The following is a 25,188-nucleotide window of genomic DNA, read 5'->3' on the forward strand; positions in this document are numbered from 1 at the left end:
GTCTTTTGGACTGAGGCTTGTAATTATTGACTTCATATTTTTGATACTACCGTTTCAATTATATGCGCAATAATACCGTCTCTGTCATTATTATTTTTGCTGTGGATTGTGAAGACTAGACTATCCAATCTCTTAAACACTGGAATCTAAAGGATAATGAAATAAACATTATATAGATCTATAAATAATATATAAATAGCTTATTTTAATGATTACTGGAGAGAAAGCGAGAGACAGAGGCTGGTGGGTGAGCTCCATTCACTCCTATCAGCAGAGAGAGAGAGAGAGCGAGAGAGCGAGCGGCACACTGGGCTGTAAAATCATTAAAAGATCTCAATAACAACAATACGCCTGCTTTAAGGAGAACATTTAGTTTTGTCTGCTTTCAACAGAAAATGTCATTTGCAGCATTAAGTGACTTCATCCTCACTACAATCCGTATACTTACACATGCGCCGCCATAAAGAATATGTTTATACTATAAAAAGAGGCGCCAATAAAACTAATTCATCAATTACAGGCGATCTATTTCTTAACAATTTTCATGACAGATGTGTGGGGTTTTTTTCTTTTTCTTATGCAGGTTCACTATGACCAAAACTCCAGACTCCCAGTAAAACATCACGCCAGTGTCACAAGATAAAGTTCAGGAAAGTTTCTGCATAGTTCAGAGGCTGCTCAGCAGAGGATGAAGATGTGCGTGAAATGGACTGTTACGATTGGTCAGAATTATCCCATGAAAATGTTAACTTTTTTTTTTATAAAGAAGGAAAACACATGTAGTCTTTTCATTTAAATGTATATTTTTAAGTTAATTAAAATCAAAGCTAACGCTATGCCAGCTTCTCACTTTGGTTGACAGTGTAAAACCAACCTGATGACATGAACTTCCAGAAAACCTAAAAGTCAAACAAACACATTCAAAGTTTCAGGGCTGTGAGCACAAACAAAACGTCTGAGCCCCAAAACAGCTGTAAATCAGTGTGGTCGTTACAGTGAACATCGCAGACTGTCTGTTTGTTTTACTATATAAATTGATTTATTGTGAGCAGCAGGAATATTAACAGATGGAGAAATTTGCTGAAGCACATCGATCACTATAGTCACAGATCTGTCTTTAACAGTCTCATTATTTTTTCCCCCTTGTTTGTATGAAAACATCTGCTGATCACAATTACTGACAGTCTGATATAATAAGTAGCTTTGCTTGAAATTGTGCAGGGCATGTCTGCGGGGATGGGGTTGGGTTTCGAAGCCTCAATAAAGTTTCGACACAACTGCTTTGTTTCAGAGTGTCACAAAGCCTCGCTTTGCCATTCACTAGATAAAACCCAGTAATCAATTTTAGAAATTTACTCTTGAGCCGTGCGCCATTATTTAGAAAATATTCCACCACCGCCGCGCTGTGAATCTTGGGATGGTTTGGGCCACGAAGGAAAAAGGAGGCTACACATCGAGGCTTTTGAATGCGCCCTTCGAAGGCTGCAGCCCCTGAATTGGGACACGGCTATGTATGATATATATATTTTAAATAAAGTTGAAGAAAAAAAAACGTTATCATAGTCATGAGACTGTCTTTATGGTGCATTCTGGGAACTGTATTTTGGCGAGTTTTCATTTCTCATTCATTCTCGCTGACAGTAAGTCTAGAATAAAACTCAACCTCCCAGAAACACCGCGTTCACACATTATTCGATTGGCTTGGTACTTCGTTTCCACACTGTAGGAGACACAGAAGTGTCAGATTTATTTAGTTTGATAGAGAAATCCCCGGTCAGGTTCAGTTTGCAGGGAATGAAGAAAACTAATTACAAAAGAAGCTGTTTTGTAGCGAATGGTCTCCAACGCAGCGGATAATTACAATGCGTTTTGCCGATATAAGGAGTGGCAGTCGTGCTAAGTAACTGGTCTCTATTTTCAAGCTAGCAGAAGATGGAATGTACCTTAACTGTGTTTTATGCATGGAAATGATGCTAATACTTTAGCTTTAACCAGTACCAGCGAAGTCGATGTTCATATTTCGCCTCACTGTCACCGGATGCTTTGCTGTTATCCAGTTGGTTAGCTAGTTTAGCTTCTTTCAGAGAAGCTCCGGCCATGGAGGAAGTTGATAAAATTCTGATTCACGCCCTAAAACAGGTTGGGACGTAAGTATCAACAACAGGGTTTCATAAATGCCAAGCAGTGCACTGTGATCTTAAAAGTAAGCATAAGTTACCGAGCTGACATGTTTACAGGCTAATGGGAAGTTTTCCGCTCAGTCCTGTGTTGAACCAGCCCCAGTCATATGATCATGCTGTATGTGGGTTATTTGAAGCTTGTGTGGATACGACCAGCTTTGTAGCAGCTAAGAGTTTTTTTTTTTTTGTCTTCGTGTCCCGCAGGGAAGTGCCTGAAGAAATTAATAGCGTGAAACAGTTCAGTAGTGAGCTGATAGTAGAGGCGGTGGTCAGATGTATTCGGGTGATCGATCCTGGTCTGAGCAGCACGCTGGCCACCTCCCTCCCTCCGGGTATGTCTGCCCGCTTCAGAGTGGGCATGAGCCTGGCACAGGCCTGTCAGGTAAGATATCTGAATGGAACTGTTGTCCCCTGTTGTCACTGGCTGAATCCAGTCAGGCAATTGGCAGTGTTCAGACACAAACACTGTAAGCAGTTGTCTACTTAAAGAGTTTGTGCACAACTAGTTCTTCGCAACAGGAATCATTAACTGGTAGAGAAAGTACAATTAGGAACCCCACCTACACGTTGTTTCTCTTTTCACCATGGAAAGAAGAATGTGAAAAAAGCTGACAACCTAGTTTTTTCCAAAACAGTTCAATGTAAATAAAACGCAGTGATAGACCCTGATGGTTTTAATGCCATAGCTTATCTGCTGTTTGTATGAGAATTAAAAAGTGTGATAGCTCTGGGTCCCAATGATTTTCTGTCTCTTTGTTTTACAAGAGAGAAAGAGTCATCTTCTAGTAGTGATGTTTTTTTTTGTTCTGTAAAGATGCTGTGAGTAAGGGATTGATCAAAGTTATTCAAGATGACTTCTAACATCGTTAGTGTGCATCTTTCCACCACTTCCCCCAGTGTGTCCAGTCTGGCTCCAATTACAGAGCTAGTTTATTTTTAGGATGGGAGATGTTATCAGAACGAGAATGTGATCAGCTCTAAGCTGTGAGCGCAGTGCCATAACCTTGGCTCTGTCCTAAAACTCTTCGCTCATTTCTCATGCTGAGAGGTGAGCCCCACTTACTGCAATTTAATGCCGCAGTTTTCATGAAACACTGCAGAAATGAACTGAAATGAGCTTTTTCTTGGCACTGTGCACACACTGAGCGGCTTCTCTCTGCTGAATCTGTAACAACAAAATGTGGCACAATAAGTGATCTGACGGTAAATACAGTTTTGGGTTCTTCTTTATATTGTACAATCCAGCTGTTCCACATAGATGTCAGGTTTGTAGGGAAAATCTCCTCCTTTAGATAAATCTTGCACCACACCTGAATCCTAATCCTCTGAACCCTGTGCTCAGTGCGGAATGATTTCTATCAGAAGCATATTGATTTTCCTTTATCTGAGCTGACGCACTGTTTTCAGAGAAAAACATTTGTGTGAAGTCTGAGCTTACACTGAATTATTTTGGTTAGCAGGCCTGCAGCGGCTCCCTCACACTCCCTCTAGATTTTTCACGCTGCTCCTGGGAGAATGTTGGTTTTTACTGAAGTGAACTGCCTGCATCTTTGTATGTAAACTACAGCACATTGTTTGTAGATCACCTTGCAAATTTTGGCCCACTTTGCCTCATAGGATATAGAATGAATCCTAAGGACTGCAGTACTTCAATGGACAGTACTGATGAACACTGATAATGCTTGAGCACACTTAGTTAATATTGATCATTATTATAGAGCTTATACGGCGGTCTGTGCTCTTTATGGAGCAACGACTCCATAATCCAGCTGTATGATGTTCAGCTGTGAGTTTAACAGGCTGTTTTTTTTTTTTTTAATATATATATAAATATATCAGGCAGTTATGACAGGAAATGAAAAAGGAATAACAATGAAAATGCTTATTTTGTTGATGTTTTTATGAATGGTCAGATGATCCTTTGCAGTGGGATGGAGCTTTCTCTCCCCCTTTCATAAAGGATTGTCCTTGAAGAATTAGAATTAGTTACTGTGTGGATCTTTTCGGGGTTTTTCTTGCATGGTTGAATTTGACCTTCCTTTCATGAATGGATCCTTAATAAAATAAATGATTAATTTTACAGTTTCCAAGTTACATGATCTTTTCTCACTTGAACCCACTGAGTTTGGTTTTGTCAGCATTGTCTGTTGTATACAGATATTTCTATTTTTCATTCTTCTCATTACTAAAATTTGTATCAATAAATATTTTTCTTAAATTGTGAAATTATTTCTTTCTGAGTGATGAACCTGTTCTGTCTTTACTTTTGAAAGATTCTACCTTCCTGGGATCCTCTTTTTACACCCAGTCATGAGTGCATTATTTATTTTTGGCTGAGCGTTACACAAATTTAATTCCCTTGTTGCTTGTACCTCAGTGTCTCCTGTGGTAGTTAACACATTATGAATGAAGACGTGAATCCTTGGAAGTGTTCCATCAGGAAGGACATGCGATGTAAATATTTACCAAATAAAAGATGAAAGAAGATGTTTTTCACCTCAGCTGTAAAACACTGATGTTTATGGGTATTGTCGACTCGTGACCCTGTTGGGCAGATGAGCGACGTGGTTATCCAAGTTTGTCAATGCAATAACTTGAGAATCAGGTGCCGTCTGAGTTGAAATTGATAACATCAGTGTATCTACTAAAAATCTCAGATGAATTTGAATTTGAGTGACCTCGACCTCAAGGACAAGGTCAGAGGTTAAAGTTTCTGAAAATCTTGTGAGTGCGATAACTTGAGTATGAGGTGACATAAGATTTTAAAAGTATACCACAGGTGAATCTACTCGGAGGCTGAGGGGTACTGCTGGCTGCTGCCAGTATTGTCTTTGTACTATTTTAAATTTAATATAGGCTTCAAATGATTTATTGCACAGCTTAACAAGTTATAGCCTGTACTGGAGTTTTGGCTTATCTTTCTCATCAGGTGAAATTTCTAAATTGTTAATGACAACTGAGAAATTCAGTGAGTGATGAAGCAAATAATGTTCACCGAAGATATAAGAGCAAAATTGCGTATTATTAGAAAAGTACAAAATTAGCTTTCTGTTGTCTCAAAGTAAATTCTTATTTTTCAGGACATTGGATACAAAGGAGAGCTAGGATACCAGACTTTTCTGTACAGCAGTGAACCAGAGATCCGCTCCCTGCTCATGTTTCTGGTGGAGAAGCTGCCCAGAGAAAGTGCTGAGACTTCAGACCAGCCGACAGGTGCACTGACACAGTTTATCTCTGGCATACACATAGTTTCATATAATATTGGAGATATAGACTATATTGTCTAGTAATTGTTGTTTTACTTTAGCCTCTAATGTTAGATGTAATTAGAGTATTATGAGATACAGCTACAGGTAAATTCAAAGGTCTTATTTTGTGAATTTTTTTTCTGTCAGTGCAAATCTTTTTGAGACACTCGAGTAGAAAATGTCTCTGACATTCAGCAGACATTAAAACAACCCACTGACCCAGGCAACCTGATGGACAGACAAAGGCTGTTGTTGTGTTAACTGCCTGAAAAGCACGAGGCCCTGATCAAATGGCTAAAAAGAGAACTGATAGAATAAGGTCTTGGCACTACAGGCTATATGAACAGGGGCAAGGCCATAAAAGGCTTTATATCTTATTAATAACATTTTCAAATTAATTCTACATTTCGCTGGAAGCCACAACAGAAGTGATTTGCCAATTCTGCCAAGTTGTTGAATGTTGTCATCCTGCCGGGCAGGCAGACAGGTGGCTGACATAAACAACCCAGTTTGTGATAACTTGAGATTAAAGCGATGTAGGAGTTTCAAATTGATGCCGTAGTTTTGTCTACTAATAGCTAGAACATACAACTTTGACAAGTATGAAGCTCAGTGACCTCCACCTCAAGGTCAGGGTTCAGAGGTCACGTTTTATGAAAATCTTGTGGATGCGATAACTCGAGAACTAAGTAACGGAGGAGTTTCAAATTGATACCATAGGTGCATCTTCTAGAAGGCTGAGGGGTACTGCTGGCTGCCACCAGTATTTTCCTTGCTGTTATATCTATAAACCACGTTTGTAGTGGCGATCCTGTGAGGACTAGGGATGGAAATTGAGAGCTGGTTCTCTACAAAAATAGATTCCCAGTAGTCCAATTCCTTGTAATTGTTAATATGCCTGCATATCAATCCCACTTATTGGTTCTTACAGTCAGCTGATTTCAGTCTGTGTGTCAGAGGAGAAAAATAGTGGCAACACAACTTCAGCTTTTGATGAGCAGACAGATTGCAGCCTGTGTTTCTACCTGGTCGTGTTTCTACAGTAGAATCACCTACTTTGAAGTGTCTTTGTTCTGGTTTTACATCTTTGATTTGTTAATTGATAAGTTATTGATAAATGATATTGATAATGGACTCAGAATCGCCAAATTCTTATCAATTCCCACCCGTAATGAAGAACAAATATGTGTGAAAAAAGCCAAACAAACAAAAAATGGTTGTTCTTGAGATCAAACATATCTTGGTTTTAAAAAAAAAAATCATTTACATATATATGTATATACAGGTGCAGATAGGACCGCCTTACTGGAGGGTAAGTGGTATGACGCCCGATCTATAGGGAAGTTTTGGGTTCGGGAGACATGAGCAAAGGTAGCTATTTCCAGTGACAGGAAATAGCTAAATAGTTAACACTCTGTGGAATGCTAAGCTAGCTAGCCTAAGAAGGCTGAGATATGCCCTGAAGCGAGAAGAGGTCTTTGAATAACGGTTATGCAGAAAGACCATTTAGGGTTGGTTGCTCTGCCCTGTCGCCAAGTTTCTAAGTATATTTCTAAAGGTGACTTTGACATGGAATTCTCACCAGATGTTGGTAACAACCCATCCAATCACCACATGCAAGGAAATCAAACCTTAGATGTCCAACAATTAAGTTCTGTAATAATGAGAAATAACACAGGGACTGAATTTACTGAAACTTATTGAATACATCATAAAGTAGCATTTGTTGGTGCTGATAGCTTCAAGATGCCTCCTGATTGGAGAGGCTAGTTGCAGCATTGCTCAGGTGTGATTTTGGCCCAGTCTTCTATGAACTCTGAGCTTTAGTTCTTAAAATTTTCAGTAGATTCAGATGAGATGATTGTCTGGGCCATTCTATTAGCCGAGTTTTCCTCGGCTGTGTTTGGGATCATTATCTTACTGAAACGTTCACCTCGTTTCATTTCCATCATCCTGGTAGATGGCAGCAGATTTTTATCAAGAACGTCTTGGTACATTTTTCCATTCATCATTCCTTTAGTTATGTGAAATCCTGTAGCTGAAAAACAGCCCTCATGATGTTCCCACCTCCAAATATCACTGTTAGTATGGCATTTTGGGGTCATATGCAGTGTCGTTTGACCTCCAGACTTTATGGTATATTATGACATCCAAAGAGTTCTATTTTGGTCCCATCAACAGGGAATATGCTCCCAGTATTTCACAGGCTTGTTTAAATGTCTAAACTTTGAATGTGCTTCAACGTGCTCTTTCTTCAGCAGTGGAGTATTGCATGATGGAGCATGCATGCAGGTCATGGCGGTGGAGTGCATCACCTGTTGTCATCTTTGAAACGTTGTTTTTCTGTCCAGTGGTTCTTGTTTTAGCTCCTCTGTCTGAAATCTTGGGGGCGAGGGGGGTTGCCTGAGCCTTTGTGATTATTACTAGCATTATTACGTTGTGGTGGGATTGCTGTCATTCCTAATCGCTTCCACTTTATTAAAATACCACAAACAGTTGACTGTGGAATATTTATTTGTGCAGGCGGCATCCTGGAATTCAATGATTCATTTGTGAAATGCTACATTTTCTTATTTTGAATATTGGATCAATTTGAAATTGATGACAGTAGCATGTATCAAAAGCTAGGACGGGGCCATGTTTACCCCTGTGTAGCATGCTCTCCTCTTTTAACAACAATTGGTTAATATAGACACAGGGACATATCTACGGTGGCCCCTAGAGACAAAGCACGTACAAACCCCAAAACACTTGCAAACCCCAAAACACTTGCAAACCCCAAAACACTTGCAAACCCCAAAACACTTGCAACTAGGGGCAGTGTTGAGCTCGATTTGCAAAATAAACGGCAAGTTTGTCTGTATGGGACGGTCTAGTCTCCGTCGCGCTTCCCAGGTTGCCTAGCAACCATGATACTAACCGCTAGAAACGTGTCATACAACTTGGTTTGACAGAAATGAAGGAGAACATATTTTGTTCATTTGTTTGTTTGTTTCTACAAGAGCTTTGTGTGATTTGATAAGTATCTGAGGCTGAGACCACAGGACAGTAAAACATGATTTTTGGGCTTCATTTCTGTACTGAACAGTCATTTAAGATTAGTTAGTAAATAAGAATTAGCTGATGTTGTTCATGAGACTAAAGTCATATCACTTTGGTAATGTAAATATAATATGGCCAATATTATAGTTATTATATTAATCATTATTAGCTATTACAGCAGTGAACATGAACTCTGTGCCAAATAGGGCTGCTCAATTAATCGAATTTTAATCACGATTACGATCTGGGCTTTCAACGATCATTAAAAATGACTGAGCCGATTATTAGCCCCTCCCTCATGCTTTACTCTCGCGCTGCTCCGTGTGGCAAATCAAGCGCACTGCTCTGCATTTCGAACACGCGTCACAACAATTAAGAGGACCCGAGGGAAGCTCGGAAAGCTAAGCAGAAGTTATTTGGAGAGGAGTGGACTGCCGTTGGTTGAAAAGAGAGGTAAAAAAAACAAAAAACTTCAGTGGTGTGGAAACATTATGGGTTCGCGGAGTCAGACGTGGATCAAGTAGACACAGTGTGTAAACTTTGCTATGGTGTCGTAGCTGCACCACAGAGCAACACTGCAAAGTTTACATTTTTCATTTATTTCTTTTATTGCAAACATTTGCACTGTTATCAGTATTTGCACACTATTTTATATTATTTTTTAAAGTAATTATTCAATACATTGTTATTGTTAACCCTTTAAAGCCGGTCAGAGCAGCATGCTCGTTTTGTATAACTATTTTTAAATCCCTGTAGAACCTGAACCGCTAAGCTAGCACAATAAATTTTTTTCCATATGAAACCAGAGGAGTTGTACTTACATCTTATGCCATCAGCTTGTCCTAGGTCACGGTTTCCTTCCACATATAGCTTTGCAAAAATTGCATAAAAAGCGCTTGCAGGAACAAAAACATAATATTCCAGAAACACGCTTTGCCGATCCGATCAGCTGTTCTTAACACTTCCCACATTGAAAAAGACGTCAACGCGAACTATCGCAAGTGACGTCATTTTCGCGGAAAATGTAGTTTTTTACTTGTAGGCCTTAGAACTCGAATTGCACTGCTGGAAATAGTTTATTTTGATGCACATGCACATTCTTTGCAAATTTGCATCATAGGATTGTTTTTTTGTTTTTCCTGCAGTATATAAAAATTGCTGTATCTCCAAAAATAAAACTATGAAGACACTCAAAATAAATTTCCTGTTGTTGTAAACTATTTTTTGCAACTTTTTTGTATTTAAAGTTTTGAGGGATAAGCCTCTTAAATTTCTCCAAGTAGAAATATATGTAAAAAAAACAAAAACGATTTTCAATTTTTTTGTAGTTTATTGCACTTTTTTGCAATTAATGTAGTTACTATGGACTTAATACATACACATTTTTAAAATATGGGCTATAACAGTTGTATTGATGTATAGCAACTTGAAATGCTCCCACAAATGGCACTACAGCATGTAAAAAAAATATTATAAGCTCTGGCGGACTTGGTTCTATGGTAGATCTTAAAGGGTTAAATAAATATCGTCAAATAATCGTGATCTCAATTTCAGTGAAAATAATCGTGATTATCATTTTTGCCATAATCGAGCAGCCCTAGTGCCAAATACTGAGCTTCAGTACAGATTCAAGTTGCAGTTATTTATATGTCTTATCACCTTAAATCTTCACTCAAAGACAAGTATCTTTGACAGTGTGTATATAGGTGTATCATATATAAGAGACAAATGTTGTTCCTTCAGTATGTTGGCATTACTAAATTTGGCTCATTGCTTACATATATTTATAAAAAGAAAATGTACGGGCTGTAATAACTGTTTCTGATAAAATGAAGAGTAGACTGATATATTAAATATTCCTTTATTGGGTGAGAAAATCATACCATGTCATAACTGCTTTAAGTCATACAGAATAGATATCAGAGCCTTAAACAGGCTGGCTTCTGCTAAATGGGTCAAACTGGGCAGAAAGTATACAAACACATAACATCCTTACAGAATATGATGTAACACTATAGATCACCTTACCTCAGAATATATAAAGCATATAAACAATTACAGCAATATGATGCAACAAACACAGCAGTGCTACTAATCCCAAATACTCAAAGCTTTATAGAACTGAAACAAACATTTATTTTTAGGTCCATTCTGCTGCTGATACATACTTTAGGTTTCTGAATATTACACTTGTTGCTGCCTTTCATAGTGTGTAACTTGAAGGCCCTGAGTACTTTCTCCCACACTGAAAACACTGGAATGATATAATTATTTGAACATTACCTAATAAGACTGATTCAGGACAGACAATTAGTTATTTCAAACTTTTCTAGCAGTCCTTCACAAACAGGGAACAGTCTGTCTATTCTCTCCATCTGTCAGCTGGCTCTTCCTCCTCCTCTTCCTCACACACTGTTGAGTTTGTCCTGGTGGATCATCAGGGGTGCAAAGCCTCACAGATGATGTGCAGCAGTGGGTCCCTCAGTCTGTCCTCACTCTGGACACTTGCAGTTGTCACACATGGAAATCAAATGTGTGATAAGCTGCAGGATTCAAACACAAGTGTAACTTATAAATACATGTTCATACTTTTATTCCACAATCAGAGAGAAAGAAAAAGAGAGAGAGAGTGCAGGACAGACAGACAGGTGACAGTCTCGGGTGTATACACTGCTACAAAACAGCACAAAAGAAGGAGGATTTAGTGTTTGTGTTATTACGAATCAAGAAGAGTTCCCAGATGGTACAGTGGACACATGTGTGACCTTAAAATGCGGCCTTCAAGGCTGCAGACCCCAAATCCGGTCATTGGTACTTCCTGGCTTGTGTAGTAGGTTGTTACTAGGTAACTTTGACTACGATGACCTGGATGACTGAGAACCTTCACAGACATGTTACTAGGTAACAAAAGCTCAACACTGCCCCTAGCGTCCTGGAGCACTTCCGTTGTTTTTTGGAATTTGCATGTGTTTTGGAGTTTGTACGTGCTTTGTCTCCAGGGGCCACCGTACATATCTGGTTTAATAGGCGTTTGCAGATCTATGTGATGGGACAATAACGTATTCATTAAAGGTTCAGAAAGGTCACAAATGACCTTGTGCTTAGTGAATACCTCAGGTAGCAGACACCAGAGAGAGAAGAGGAGCCATGATGGAAGGACAGGTCCCTGCACGACAAGCGGCAGGTAGAAGTGGCTGACATCCAGAAATCCTGCTAGTGGCTGGACAAAGCTGAAACATCTGTTCCTGTATACTGTTACATTTTTTATATTACACCTCTAACCATCCTCTCTGAGATTGATTTAAGTTGTTATTGGAGATATCATGTCCAAATGCTCCCTGACTGCTGATCTTTTTCGGTGGATTTATAGTGTGCTTACGATCTCCTTGCAAGCTCATAATAATCCTCAGAATAACCTCAGGTCCAGTTCACACAAAAAAAACAATGTCAGCGTCTTTTCAAAAGCTTGTATCACTTAACAAGGCAGTCATGTCATTTCAGAGAATCAGGACCTTGTTTATCTTTGATCATATAATATTCTGAAGAATGATTCGGGCCTTGACACGGGCTTTATTTGGACACGCCCCCTTTACTCAGGACAGACCTCGGGCTTCAGTGTCAAAGATAATATCTCTACTTGGTTTAACACACACAAAATTAAAGCAGGACCAGGAGCAGGAAAGATAACCAGCAACAACGCTTGCAGGTGGATCTGTGGCCTGTATAATGTCTGACGGCTAATTATTGAGTGAGCCAAGGTGCCAACTGTGGGTAACTGGTGGCAGCTGAGTCCTGGAGTGAGAGTGGAAGTTTGTCCAGTCAGTTGAACTCCAGATCTAGAAGGAACATTCTGGTCCTGGAGTGCTAGACCAGCTATTTATTCTCTTGACGATATTCGAGGATGTGTTTTAGAGTTTATCTAACCAGTCTACCTGTTTTGTGAACCTGGGACCAAATCCCCCTGAGATACCCTCTGAGGGGTATTTGGCATGTTGTTACAGACCATTTGGTCCTGGTACAGAGCTTGGTCTGCATTGTCAGCCATAAGTTGGAGTTGTTCTCAGTGGGTGTTGCACTCTGCCAGGGATTTGTTTATAATAAATTTTATGGACAGAATTTTTAGGCGTAGCCAAGTGGGAGAAGACTTCCACTCAGAATCTCTGCTTTTTGCAGATAATGTGGAAGTGCTGGCTTCATCAGGTGGTCCCCTCCAGCTCGTACTGGAGTGGTCCGTAGTCGAGTGGGAAGTGGCAGTAATGAGAATTAGAACCTAAAATAACACTCTTAGGGTGCCCCTAAAGGGTGCCCCTCCCACTCTTGGATGGGGACAGGTTAAGTGGAGAACTGTGTTTAATCTTGTAAACTTGTCTTGTTCATGTGAGAAGAGAGGGGAGATTGGCAGGTGGATCGGGGCAAAATTCAACACGAGTAAAATCATAAACTACCTACCTCCTATTACCAGTTTTATTTCACTTTTTTATGCCAGTTAGTTTGTATAGATACATAACTGTACGTACTAGTGAGTAATTTTAAAGTGAATTTCTGCGACCCACCTGTAGTAACTTTGTGGCCCAACAAGGGCCCTGGCTCACACTTTGGGAACCACAGCTGTAGAAGACGACACATTTTTCTGCTGTGGATTGTTTAAAAAAAGTGATGTGATCATGATGTGGACATGACCGGGGCACTTTTCATCAAGGACGATGCATTTAAGTCACCCAAAGCTTTGGTTTTTGTCTTCCTTTAGGGAAATCAGTGGTACTGGAGAGAACCATAGCTGCTGCGATCAAAGCCCATCTTGCTGTACCTTGGCTGCCTCCAAAATGCAGACTACCACTAAACTGTGAAACACAGGTTAACTAATGCCCCATTCTGCTCGTTGTTATATGCTATAGTTTTAATTTTGTTTTTGAATGTATGTGTATAATTATGACTGGCAGTGAGTGAGACTTTTGAATTACATTTTTTGTGTCTTCATGGCATCAGTACAACGTATAAACTATGAAATAATTTATAATATTCTTATAAATAATAATAAAGTGGAGCTAAACATAGCTATGTTTCCTGAGTTAACAGACAGCCAGGTAAAGATCAGTTTTGTTTATAAAATGTTTTACTTCTATTTTCACATGTATAGAGACAAGGAGTCATGCACAGCTTCCACGTCCAGCCCCTCAGCCTAACAAACTGCACTAAAGGCTCAAGCAAGAGGCACACAAAAGGTAGTCCTCTTACTGTACACACACACACACACACACACACACACACACACACACACACACAGTGTGTTTTTTCCTACTAATTATGAATAATGAAAATGTTCAGTTTGCCATCACACTTGCAGTGAAATCACTTCTGAAAAGTTTTTACAAAAGAGAAAGTGTGAGTGAAATGTAAGGTGTGCTGTGTTTGCAGAAGTGAAGGACTACCAGCGGGACGTTCTCTCCCCTGTCACCGCCCAGATTTCCAGTCAAGCTTCTGTGGTGGCGTCCATACTGGAGCAGCACACAGCTGAAATAAGTGCTGCTCAGGAGTGGGACAACGAGTGGAACAATCAGGGATTGTTGTCCCGCTTTACTCCACAGGCAAATATTCACACAGTCCTATTTGAATCTTAGAGTTATTTGCTTCCTATTAACCTAATGTTACTAATGCCAGTACAAAAAAATGTCCAAAAGTTCATTATTTTGTAATTTAAATCAAAAAAGTTAACTTGGATATATTGTATCAACATTTAAAAATATTCATGCCCTTTTTGTTTCATTATTGGCTTGTAGTAAGTCAGTAAGTAATGTCTTTTTGAATGAAACTATGAAGGTTTTTCACAGATTTCTAATCTTTTGAATCACACGAGTCGATATAGTATTAACTATACCCTGTTGAGTATGCTCTGTCTAAATGCACCAAATTTGAAAGTGTTAACTCCTTGTACACCTCTGTATGAACATGTTTATTGGATGTTGTGTAACAGGAATATTGCTTACGGAAATTCACCCGGTTGCATAAACGGATCGAGGACCAACTGCGTTCTGCTGCCCTGCCCTCTTCTCATAGTGCCTTTGGTGTTTCTCGCTCCACCTCTGACCTGTGTGAGCTCCTGCAGGCCTTCAAAGGCTCCATTCAACCCGGCCACATCCTGACCAAGGGCACACACTTCACCCACACACAGAAGTTCAACTTCACACAGGTAGAGACCTCAGCATTGTTTAAAACAACTGCATACATACAGTTTGATCCTCACAAAACTCTTAACCAGTGAAAACATTTTTTTCAGCCTAATTTACACTTTGTCCAACAAATGAATGCATTCTGATTGAAGTTTGACCACCTCAGCAAACCTAAAACAACCTGCTTGACAGTTTGAATTCTTTTTTTGTGGGGCATTTAACACATCCTGTCTTTGAATCTGTAAGTTTGGTCCTGAATGTATCTCTCAGGTCTCACAAAGCCTACATCACATCCTTCAGCCTGTGTAAGAAATTTCACTGAAAAAAGAAACTTAAAAGTTGAATGATTGTGTGGTTTACTTCTACCACACAGCCTCTCTTTCCACTACTAAATTAGATACAGATAACAATAAACTTACCTTTACACGTCATTACTTTGGGCTCAGTAAATTGAAATGAAGTTTTATTTCAGTAATGCTGCAAACTAAGTGCCTGAAAACTCTTTAGAATTGCTTTTGTTTCTTATAACAAGAAAGATTTTCACTGTAGTTCTAATAGCTCCTGAGTTGAGCAACTTCCTGATGGATCCTGTCTGTGACTCCGTATGTTTACAGATTCAAACAGGAAATTTTAATGCAAAGTTTGTTCTGTGAAAGTACGCATTGTTACAACAAATAGACTTGGCCTTTGCTCTGTAGAGTTTACATGTTCTCCCCGTGCCTCCAGGTACCCTAGTTTTTTCTAAAGACATGCACCAACTACATGTTTTTGTTAATTAGTAGTTGTTAATTAACTGGAGATTTTAAATTGCCCATAGCTGTCAGTAGTTGTTTGTCTCTGTGTTAGCATGGGCAACCTGTCCAGGGTGTAACCTACTTCCCCCTTAAAGCGTGTGTGTGTGTGTGTGTGTGTGTGTGTGTGTGTGTGTGTTCTACAGGAATTGCCTCCAGTAGCAAAAACCATCCCGACTAATCATCAGTCAGAGGGGGATGTACAGCTGGGTCAGCAGGAGGAGTTGGCTTACCTTCAGCAGCAATTCCAGCAGCTTTGCAGTGAGGTTGACCATCTAGCAGCAGACATGAAGCACATGAGTGTTACCAGCGCTCAGGTAAGCTCACCTAAGATGAACCTGATGGACTGGTGGCAGTCAATAGTTACTTTTTTCTCTTTCTCCCGTTTTCATTCATAAATAAGAACTGAATACACTGCAAAGATGTCATTTACTCTAGTCTCTTTCTCCTGAGAGGAAACTGGAGTGTATAGCTGTTTTTCCTACTTATCTGAAATGGAGAAGTCATTATTGACTAAGTTGATTGAATTGTTCATGTTACAAATGTGTCTTTCATATCTTACTTCATTTTTTCACTTAAGTATTGCTACTAATGATAGAAAACATTTGGTGAAAGGTTTCAATTAGAGGAACGAGGGACAGAAGGCAAAACTTGTAAGTGATTTTTAAAGAGTTGCTCCAAAGAGCTCGTTTGTCACCCTTTATTTTGAATTATGTAATGCCCACTTAGACATTTAAGCGTTTTAATTTATTTTTGTTTTTGTTTTTTACTTTATTCTAAGTTGTTTTTCATGTACCTCAGTGCTGTCCCAGCATTTTGGAATAAAAGAAGTGTTTTTCTCACGTTATCTTCAGTAGGCTTTAAAAGCTGGTGACGTGGGTGATGTAATCACGAGGGCTAAATGCCCCTAAGCAGCATCTAGGAACGTCGACGGTAATGTCTTGTGTATCCACCAGGGGGAGCAGCATGGACGTACATTCATTTGCAGGCTTGCTACACTATATGCTTAGACCTTTTAAATTTGTTCAAGGATTCTGTAATTATATAATCATATTTACATTTTATATTATAATTATAATAGAATCATAACGTTGAGCCTTTCTATAAAACATACGTATTTGATTGCAGCAATTAAAATAGAGCTTGTCCACACTGAACGAGCAAGACAGAAGACGGGAAGTGACGCTTGCACTCTGTGATTGTTGCTGATTTATATTTCTGAACATGAAAGCGTAGAACAGTTATTTACCTCCACTGCTAATGTTCTTATATAAAATGCAAAATCAAAACGTAACGTGAATTCGTTAATTGATGGATGTTGCAACACCCAGCAAGTAATGCTATACAGATGGGCAGGCAGAGAGCACTGCTCTGGCACTGTGCATGTAAAAGCAACTTCACATTCTCCATTTGCATTTGTTTCATATGGCAAGTCGCCTGTACGTAACTTAACAATCACCAAAATGTTATGGCAGTGGACTTTTGTTCAACTCAACACTAAGTATGGAATGAAGAATTTGAAAAATATGACACTTCCCAGTTTGTCTTGTTTCAGCTCGAGCATATCCAAACATTCAGTTACCTCCAAGAACAAAACCCTCACTGTTGGAACAGACGTTGATGAGTCCTGCGAGTTGCAAGGGCCAAATGATGTCATCTTACATTAAAGAGAGAGAGAGAGTGTAGAGGGTTTTTTTTAACACGACGTCAGATGTAAAGCTTGTAGAGAGATGATTCCTGTATTTAAGGATTACAATTTGAGTCATTATGAGATGTAACATGCATCAGAGTGTTTGGTGGCTGAAAAGCTGGACAAACTGCATGAGCTATACTTCCCATTGATCTCAACTGGTTCAGTCAGACATAACCAAAGGGCTGAATGTGGCCGTACAATGCCCAGGTTTGCTCTAGATTTATAAAGTAAGACGAAGATCAACAAGGATGACAAAATCCATCTGTCGTTCTCTCTATAATCTTTTGCTTATCTGGAGTCAGGTTGCAGTAGCAGAAGGCTAAATAGGATATTTCATATTTCCTTTGTTCCCAGCAACATCTCAATGGGAAGTCTACACCAGTCTAGAGGTCAGGGGAGTTAAACAGATCTGTCTTGGCGGTTTGAGGTCTGTAATCCATAACATGGTGAGAGTTATGGGTTGCAACATGCGTAGGAGTGGTAAATTCTTCGTTACCACTTCTTGTTCTGCTTCCTTTTCTTTACTCCTGACACTGTTAGTCTGTTCATCTCACAGACAGAAGTGACAGTATACTGAAAGGTGCTGACAGAAATGTAAGAACCTGTGGAGGATATGAATTGTCACAATCTCTGAAAAGAGCAAAATGAGCACAAATGATTGTTTCCTGATTCAAGATTCACAAATATGCACGGCGACGTGGCTAATGATGTAACAGAATAACCTGTAGATGCATATAATAATATCATTTTTATTTATTTGTGGTGTGGTGCAGGTGTTGGATGAGCTGAAACAGAGAGAACTGAGAAACTCTGAAAAAGAAGAGAAAATCCAAGTGAAGAAGAAAACAATTGATCTTCTGCCAGATGCAGATAATAACCTGCTGAAACTTCAGGTAGGAGCTGATGCTTGATGTCACCCAGCCAAGCAGGTCTCACAGATCCACTATATATATGTGCCTTCCTCTCTGCAGGCTCTGGTAGAGGCCAGTGCCAAGCGAGTCGTGAACCTGGCATCTCAGTGGGAGAAACACCGTGCTCCACTCGTTGATGAATATCGCAGACTCAAAGACATCTGCAGCAGCAAAGATGTATGTCGTGTAACAGGCCTTTTGCTTTTCTTTAACAATAAATGTACAGTTTGATCATTTTTGTGTATTTTCCGCAGGTGGAATCATCCAAGAAGCTGTCCGAAATCAAGTCTTTGCATGAAAAGATCCGTGTTTCTACAGAGGAGGCCAAGAAGAAGGAAGATGCATACAAACAGCTGGTATTGAAGATACTAATTACATTTTTATTGGGGTTGACATAGACAAATTTAAAAACATTAAAAATGATTTTAATTTGTAACGTTGAGTGGTTGATATACCTTTAAATAACGTGAAAATTGTATTTTCTAAGCCTGAAAAAAATGTCATGAGAAAAGGCAAGGAAATTTGCTCCACAGATCCCTTTTCTAAAGTAGTGCATCTCCAATACATCAAATTAGGTCATTCATTCTTTGAAGCTTGTTTCGTAATATAAGGTTTATAATGGTTATGGCAAGTAGTTGGAAGGATTAGTTTGCAAAATATGTGTTTTGGCTGCTGAATGTAATAAATGTGCTGGTCTTTTGTCCCCGTTTGCTTCTAACGTAGGTAACAGAGTTAGAAAATCTTCCTCAAGATGCGTCTCGCTCAGCGTACACTCAGAGAATTCTAGAGATTGTCAGCAACATCAAGAAACAGAAGGAGGAAATTACAAAGGTATGTTTAAAACCAAGAACTGAAGGAATCTTAATTAGTGATTTTTACATGTCCTATGACCAGACCAGCAGTCTGCATACCTAGGTTCCTGATTTTTATACACCTGTGGCCATAGAAATTATTGAGCTGCATGAATTCGATTATTTGGATGGTGCGTGAATAATTTTGGCAATATAGTGTATTTCTCCCAGCTTCTGTTTATTGGCTCCCTGGGATATCTAGGATTTAAAGTCCTTTGCACATAATACAAATGGTAAATGGCCTGCATTTGTATAGCGCTTTTCTAGTCCCTAAGGACCCCAAAGCGCTTCACACTACATTCAGTCATTCACCCATTCACACACACATTCACACACATTCACGATGGCAAGCTACATTGTAGCCACAGCTGCCCTGGGGCGCACTGACAGAGGCGAGGCTGCCGGACACTGGCGCCACCGGGCCCTCTGACCACCACCAGTAGGCAAACATGGGGTTAGTATCTTGCCCAAGGATATTTGGCATGCAGCCAGGAGGCAGCCTGGGATCGAACCACCGACCTTCTGATTAGTGGCTGACCTGCTCTGCCACCTGAGCTACAGCCACCCTATAATACAAGATCTTGAATAAACAGGCCCGATCTTAACTTAATGTCCTCAGATATCACCCCATATCTTATCACCCTAGCAGAGTACTTGTTAGGGCTGGATCAGGTAACCCTGAAGCAGTACGCCTGGGCTGCTGCAGGCTCACTCACCATTTCTTCTTCACTCATCTAGTTATAATAGTGTGAATGCCTCAAGGCATTCACACTATTGAGATCCTGTTTCTCTTTAAACTTTGTTCTTCTACCTTATTGTGTGAATGCTTCACAGGCATTCACACTATTGAGTTCCTGTTTCTCTTTATACTTTATTCTTCTACCTTACTATTCTAGTTGCTCAGACCTTTGCTGGTTAACTACTCCCTTAGTTTTCAGCTGATTTTCACCATTCAAACTTTAAACTGTTCAGCTCTTTCCGCTGAAGCGTGCTATATCTTTTGGCGCTCATACCTTTTATACTTTTTGAGATATTAAGCTTTTTATGCCATTTTGCTGAATGGGACCACATTATCAGTGTGATCACCAGCTTAGCTCGCCGAGCTGAGCCATGTTTTAGCTCAGTGAGATGAGCAGCCGCTCTCAGAGCAGGCGGGCCGGGTTCGAATCCCGCTTATGGCAACATTTTCTTCAGTTAACATTTCAACAGTTTTAACTCTTTTCCATGCAAATTTCAGCTTTTTCACCTCTTTTTAGCAGAATTTTCAGTTTTTCACTACTTTTTAGCACAAATTCCAGCTTCTTCAGCTGTTTTTAGCACAAACTTCAGCTTCTTTACCTCTTTTCAGCAGAAATTCTGCTAATTCACCTGTTTTCAGCGCAAAGTTCTACTTCTTAACCTCTTTTCAGCAAAAGAATTCTGCTGATTCACCTCTTTTGAGTACAATTTTCAGCTTTTTCACCTCTTTTTGGCACAACTTTTAGCCTCTTCTGCTCTTTTCAGCACAATTTTCAGCTTTTTCACCTCTTTTCGGCACAATTTTTAGCCTCTTCTGCTCTTTTCAGCACAATTTTCAGCTTTTTCACCTCTTTTCAGCGCAATTTTCAGGTTCCTTATCTTTTTTTGTTTGCTGAACCTTCAGCATTTTCACCTCTTTTCAGCACCATTTAGCTTCTTCTGCACAGTGAACATTTTTTTCTCTCATCATATCTTTGTTTGAGATCAGAGCTGGTTTGGCTCAATAGGAAGAGCAGCCGCTGTGAGATCTAGTGGCGCAGGTTCAAATCCTACATGTGACATTTGCTGCACATCTTCCCTGCTTGCATGTACTCTGCTTTATTGACACTGCTTAGTGTACTCTTATATTCCAGTACAAGGCATTCACACTGCATTTTCGCAGGAAATGCAACTTTTTCTAGTTCTAGTTGCTCCGACCTTTGCTGGTTAACTACTTCTTCAGTTTTCAGCCGATTTTCACCATTCAAATTTTCAACTGTTCTGCTCTTTCTGCTAATGCCAGCTATATCTTTTGGTACTCATAACTTTTATACTTTTTGAGATATTAAGCTTTTTATGCCATTCTTTTGGCCCATTTTACTGAATGGGACCACATTATCAGTGTGATCACCAGCTTAGCTCGCTGAGCTGAGCCTTGTTTTAGCTCAGTAAGATGAGCAGCCGTTCTCAGAGCGGGAGGCCCGGGTTCAAATCCCGCTTAGGACAAAAAAAAAAAAATTCAGTAAACAGTTCAACTTTTTTTTAAACTCTTTTCAACACAAATTTCAGCTTCTTCACCCCTCTTCAGCAGAATATTCAGTTTTTCAACTCTTTCCAGCAGAAAGTTGAGCTTTTTCACTATTTTCAACACAATTTTCTGTTTCTTCTGCTGTTTTCAGCACAAAGTTCAAAAGTTCACCTCTTTTCAGCACAATTTTTGTTTCTTCTGCTCTTATCAGTGCAAATTGATTTTTTCATTATATCTTTGGTTGGCATCAGAACTGGTTTGGCTCAGTAGTATGAGCAGCCGCCGTGGCGAAGGTTTGAATCCTACCTGTGGCGATTGCCACACATGTTAGCCTGCTTGCATACACTCAGCTTTCTCGACACTCTTCACTGTACCCTTTCAAATACAGCCATCTTTAGCAAGCAGTTCAGCTTTTACAACTCTTTTCAGCAGAAAGTTCTGCTTCCTCTGCTGTTTTTAGCAGTTTCTACTACAAGACATTCACACTGCATTTTCGCAGGAAATACAACTTTTTGTAGTTAAATTCTGTCTTGCTTCCATAGTGTACTTTTTGTCCTCTGCTCTCTTCTTTTCCCCTCACCCACAACAAGTAATGGCAAATGTTTGCTTCTCTCTGAGCCCGGTTTGTAGGAGTCACCGTGTCCTCATGAGGTCTTTTGATTGTTTGGGTTTTCTCTCTGTTTTTACCCCTCAGCCATAAAAGGTTGATGAGGTCTGGTGTACAGGCTGGCAGGTGGCGTGAACACTCAAGTTTGTGAATGCGATAACTCTAGAACGAGGCGACGCAGAAATTTTGAAACGTGTACCAAAATCCTAGAGTGAAGGTTTTCAGTCATCCAGGTCATCGCAGTCTAAGGAGTTTGGAAAGAGAAGCGTCTGGACTTTAAGTTTCTTGAAGACGTTTCACCTCTTATCCGAGAAACTTCTTCATTTCTAAGAGCAGTTGGTAGAAAGAGCAATCACACACGAGCCAAGGTTTAAAAACGGGTGTGGGTATACACCCTGGCTCGTGTGACTAGGCAGAGGATCAGTAAGGACACTCCCATAGGGCTTAAAAATCTGAGACTCTCCACCAGTTGCTCTTAGAACTGAAGAAGCTTCTCGGATGAGAGGTGAAACATCTTCAAGAAACTTAAAGAAGTCCAGACTCTTTTCTTTCCAAGCTCCTTAGACAGACCATATGTGCATCTACTAAAAATCTCATACGTTTGAATTTCAGTCGAGGTCAAGTTTTCTGAAAATCTTCTGAATGCAAGATCTCAAGAAGGGAAGTCATGTAGGACTTTCACATTCGCACCATGTGTGCATCTGCTAAAATCTCAGACAAGTTCAAATCCTGGTGATTTGAAAATCTTGCACCTTAAAAATTCAGATTTAACACTGTTCACTTTCCTTTCAGATTTTATCAGACACTAAGGAGCTCCAGAAAGAGATCAATAATCTGACTGGAAAACTAGACAGGACATTTGCTGTGACTGATGAGCTGGTCTTTAAGGTAGTAGAGAATTTTTATTTTCACAGGATTGGAACTCTTCTGTCTCATTGTTCAGAAATGTTATGCATAATTATGAGGATGATTTCTTTTTAGCATTTTACCATTTCTCAGCAAATTTTTTTTCTTCATTGAACAAATGTTTAGTAAAAAGAGGTTTGAGTTCTTCCCAGCGATGGGATAGATGCTCTTTAATCTTGTCATTCCCTGACTTGATTGTTTTCTTTTTTTCCAGAGAAATCAGTTGCTCCTGTGTTTATTTTGTCAATAAATATTTGTCATGTATGATTTGTGTAGGATGCCAAAAAAGACGAAACCGTCCGCAAATCCTACAAGTACCTGGCAGCCTTGCATGAAGTATGTCACTGTTTGTCTGTGTATCATATATTACTATACCCTTGATGACTATCAACAACAAATGCTTTCATCATCTTTGATTCTTCTGTAGAACTGTAATCAGCTAATCCAAACCATTGAAGACACCGGTACAATCCTGAGAGAGATTCGAGATCTCGAGGAGCAGGTAGGATTTATAGTTCGACTGCTGCAGTGTTGATTGCTGTGTTACATTGGAATAGAATCAAAAGTCAAAGTTGTCCAGCCTGGAAAGAGCTGCGGGATGTAGTTAACTGTGACCCGATGAGCAGGATGTTGAAGGCCGTGGTAGAAAGGATAGGTGAGGTTGAGCAACCCATTGCAATGCCTTTTCCAAGCTGATGCCAGCTGGTTGTGGCCTCTTGAAGTGTAAAGGTGGCGACTGCTTGGCTGTACTCTGAGGGGATGGCTTGGGACTTCCAGGCTATTCTCATCAGTTTCCAGAGGAGCTTCAGCACCATGGGACAGTTCTTGTACACCTTATGAGGCATGCCATTTGGTCCTGGTGCCAAGGCAGCTTTATTTACCACAAGATTAATTTCAGACCATTTGGGAGGCGCAGTATCAAACCTGAAGACTGGCTCAGTGAGACGAGGCACATGCTTGTGCGAAGTGGGGTGTTCTCAGGGTCACATAATTGAGTCTTGGTGTGCTCTTCAAGGTCCTGCTGGGTGGCAGCTTTCTGTTATTTTTCTCCTCCAGTAGACTTTTACACGTATTAAAAAGTGTCCTGAAAGAACCTCATCCGCTCCTTTCTCTTTCTTGTTTCCGTGCTTGTGGATCCGCTCTGCCCTCCTCAAGGTTAAAACCTGCTCTTGATTTGGACCCAAAGTAGCTGTCTCTCCTTTATAAACTTAGAAATCTCCTGCTCAGGTCACCCTTTTCCCCGAGGATGTTCTTCCTGTGGGTTATTGCCTCAAACCTCTACCCACCAATCCCCACAGACAATGCTGTCAAAGAGGTTTACAGATTTTTCTCTTTAGTTTAAATATTTAGTCTTAGCTGAGAGTTTTATTCAATACTGTATTTATGAAAACAAACCAACAAGGAAAAAGTATTAGACTTGAAATTTGAGGGCTATTAGTTGACCAGCAACAGTCACAGATTGCTGAGGTCTTTTTGTTTGTTGTTGTATTTGCTAAGCTACATTATACCTGTAGCAGGTCCATAGTAGGCACACAGTAATTATATTTTTTATCCATGTTTGTCTTTAGTCACCACAGGCAACATGTCTTTTAAAAAAATCTTTGGTCTTTTGGTCATTTTGTGTTATTCTCTGTTAGATTGAGACAGAAAACGGAAACAAAACTGTGGCTAACCTGGAGAGGATTCTGGAAGACTACAAAGCGATTCGACAGGAGAACGCTTCACTCGCTGCCAAAGTGAGAGAAGGATGAAAGTACAGCTCTGCTTTATGAGGCTAAAGTGAAAACATGAATGGGACTGAAACAGCACTTCAGCTGTCACACTTAGATGTTTGTCCATTAATGTGGAGACCCGCTTTTCTTTGAAAAAGACAAAGTGTGTTTTGGACCACAGGAACTCTGTAATTGAAATGCATGCCATGGATGGACAAATAGGTCAGTAGATGGAAAATGTTGAATTTGTACTTGGTGTGCCTGGGGGATGATTGTTATGCATTCAACTGAAACACGACACTGGGCAGCAGCAGGTGCTGTCATTTATAACGATACATGAGACATCATAAGATGTTGTGATTGAAATTTAATGTTTTCCTTTGACATTTTAAAACACAAGTAACTTTTCCATTTTCAGACCTTCAGTCTATAAGTTGTCATGATTTCATGTGAGCTTAAGTTGAGCGAATGGCATTTGAATGTAGTTAATCTGTCGTCCATCAGCAAATTGTTGTATATATGGTACCAGCCTAAATAAAGATGCCTTACATGCTTGAAGATACTGTGATTTTTATTTATTTATTTTTTTAAACAAGTAGCAATGATCCAATAATACCCCAAAGCAGAGATTCTTAATGATATATATGCTTTCAAACATAGTGCTGAACAGCTATTTGAAGATAAATAAAACAACACGAAAAGAAAACTACACTTTAAAAAAAAGATAAAACAAAAGGGAATAGCAATAAGAACCAGTAAAAACTTTAGGCATACAATTAAGACACATAGGATAGGGTGAACATGTGGGTCTTTAACTTAGCTTTGAAACCCCCCC

At 39.7% G+C, this 25,188-nt stretch overlaps 1 protein-coding gene across 1 annotated transcript; it reads left to right on the forward strand.

Annotated features, from left to right (window-relative positions):
• Positions 1–1,707: 1,707 nt before the first annotated feature.
• ccdc22 (CCC complex scaffolding subunit CCDC22) lies at positions 1,708–24,876 on the forward strand. Its single transcript, XM_085344074.1, has 16 exons — positions 1,708–2,147; positions 2,385–2,562; positions 5,261–5,393; positions 13,218–13,324; positions 13,608–13,692; positions 13,886–14,055; positions 14,442–14,657; positions 15,575–15,745; positions 17,895–18,014; positions 18,093–18,209; positions 18,287–18,388; positions 18,756–18,863; positions 22,528–22,623; positions 22,918–22,977; positions 23,069–23,143; positions 24,279–24,876. The coding sequence occupies exons 1-16, from the start codon at positions 2,098–2,100 to the stop codon at positions 24,390–24,392; spliced, it is 1,902 nt and encodes a 633-aa protein (XP_085200200.1). The 5' UTR covers positions 1,708–2,097; the 3' UTR covers positions 24,393–24,876.
• Positions 24,877–25,188: the final 312 nt, after the last annotated feature.

This window comes from Diplotaxodon limnothrissa, linkage group LG20, assembly GCF_057381915.1.
Source record: "Diplotaxodon limnothrissa isolate DT_005_m linkage group LG20, D_limnothrissa_male_GT1.1, whole genome shotgun sequence".
NCBI classification, from domain to species: Eukaryota; Metazoa; Chordata; class Actinopteri; order Cichliformes; family Cichlidae; genus Diplotaxodon; species Diplotaxodon limnothrissa.

Coding starts and splice junctions, on each gene's coding strand:
- ccdc22 (XM_085344074.1), top strand. CDS start 2,098: ATGGAGGAAGTTGATAAAATTCTGATTCACGCCCTAAAACAGGTTGGG. Junction 13,693..13,885: donor AAGCAAGAGGCACACAAAAG/GTAGTCCTCTTA, acceptor CTGTGTTTGCAG/AAGTGAAGGACTACCAGCGG. Junction 18,864..22,527: donor AGAAGGAGGAAATTACAAAG/GTATGTTTAAAA, acceptor CTTTCCTTTCAG/ATTTTATCAGACACTAAGGA.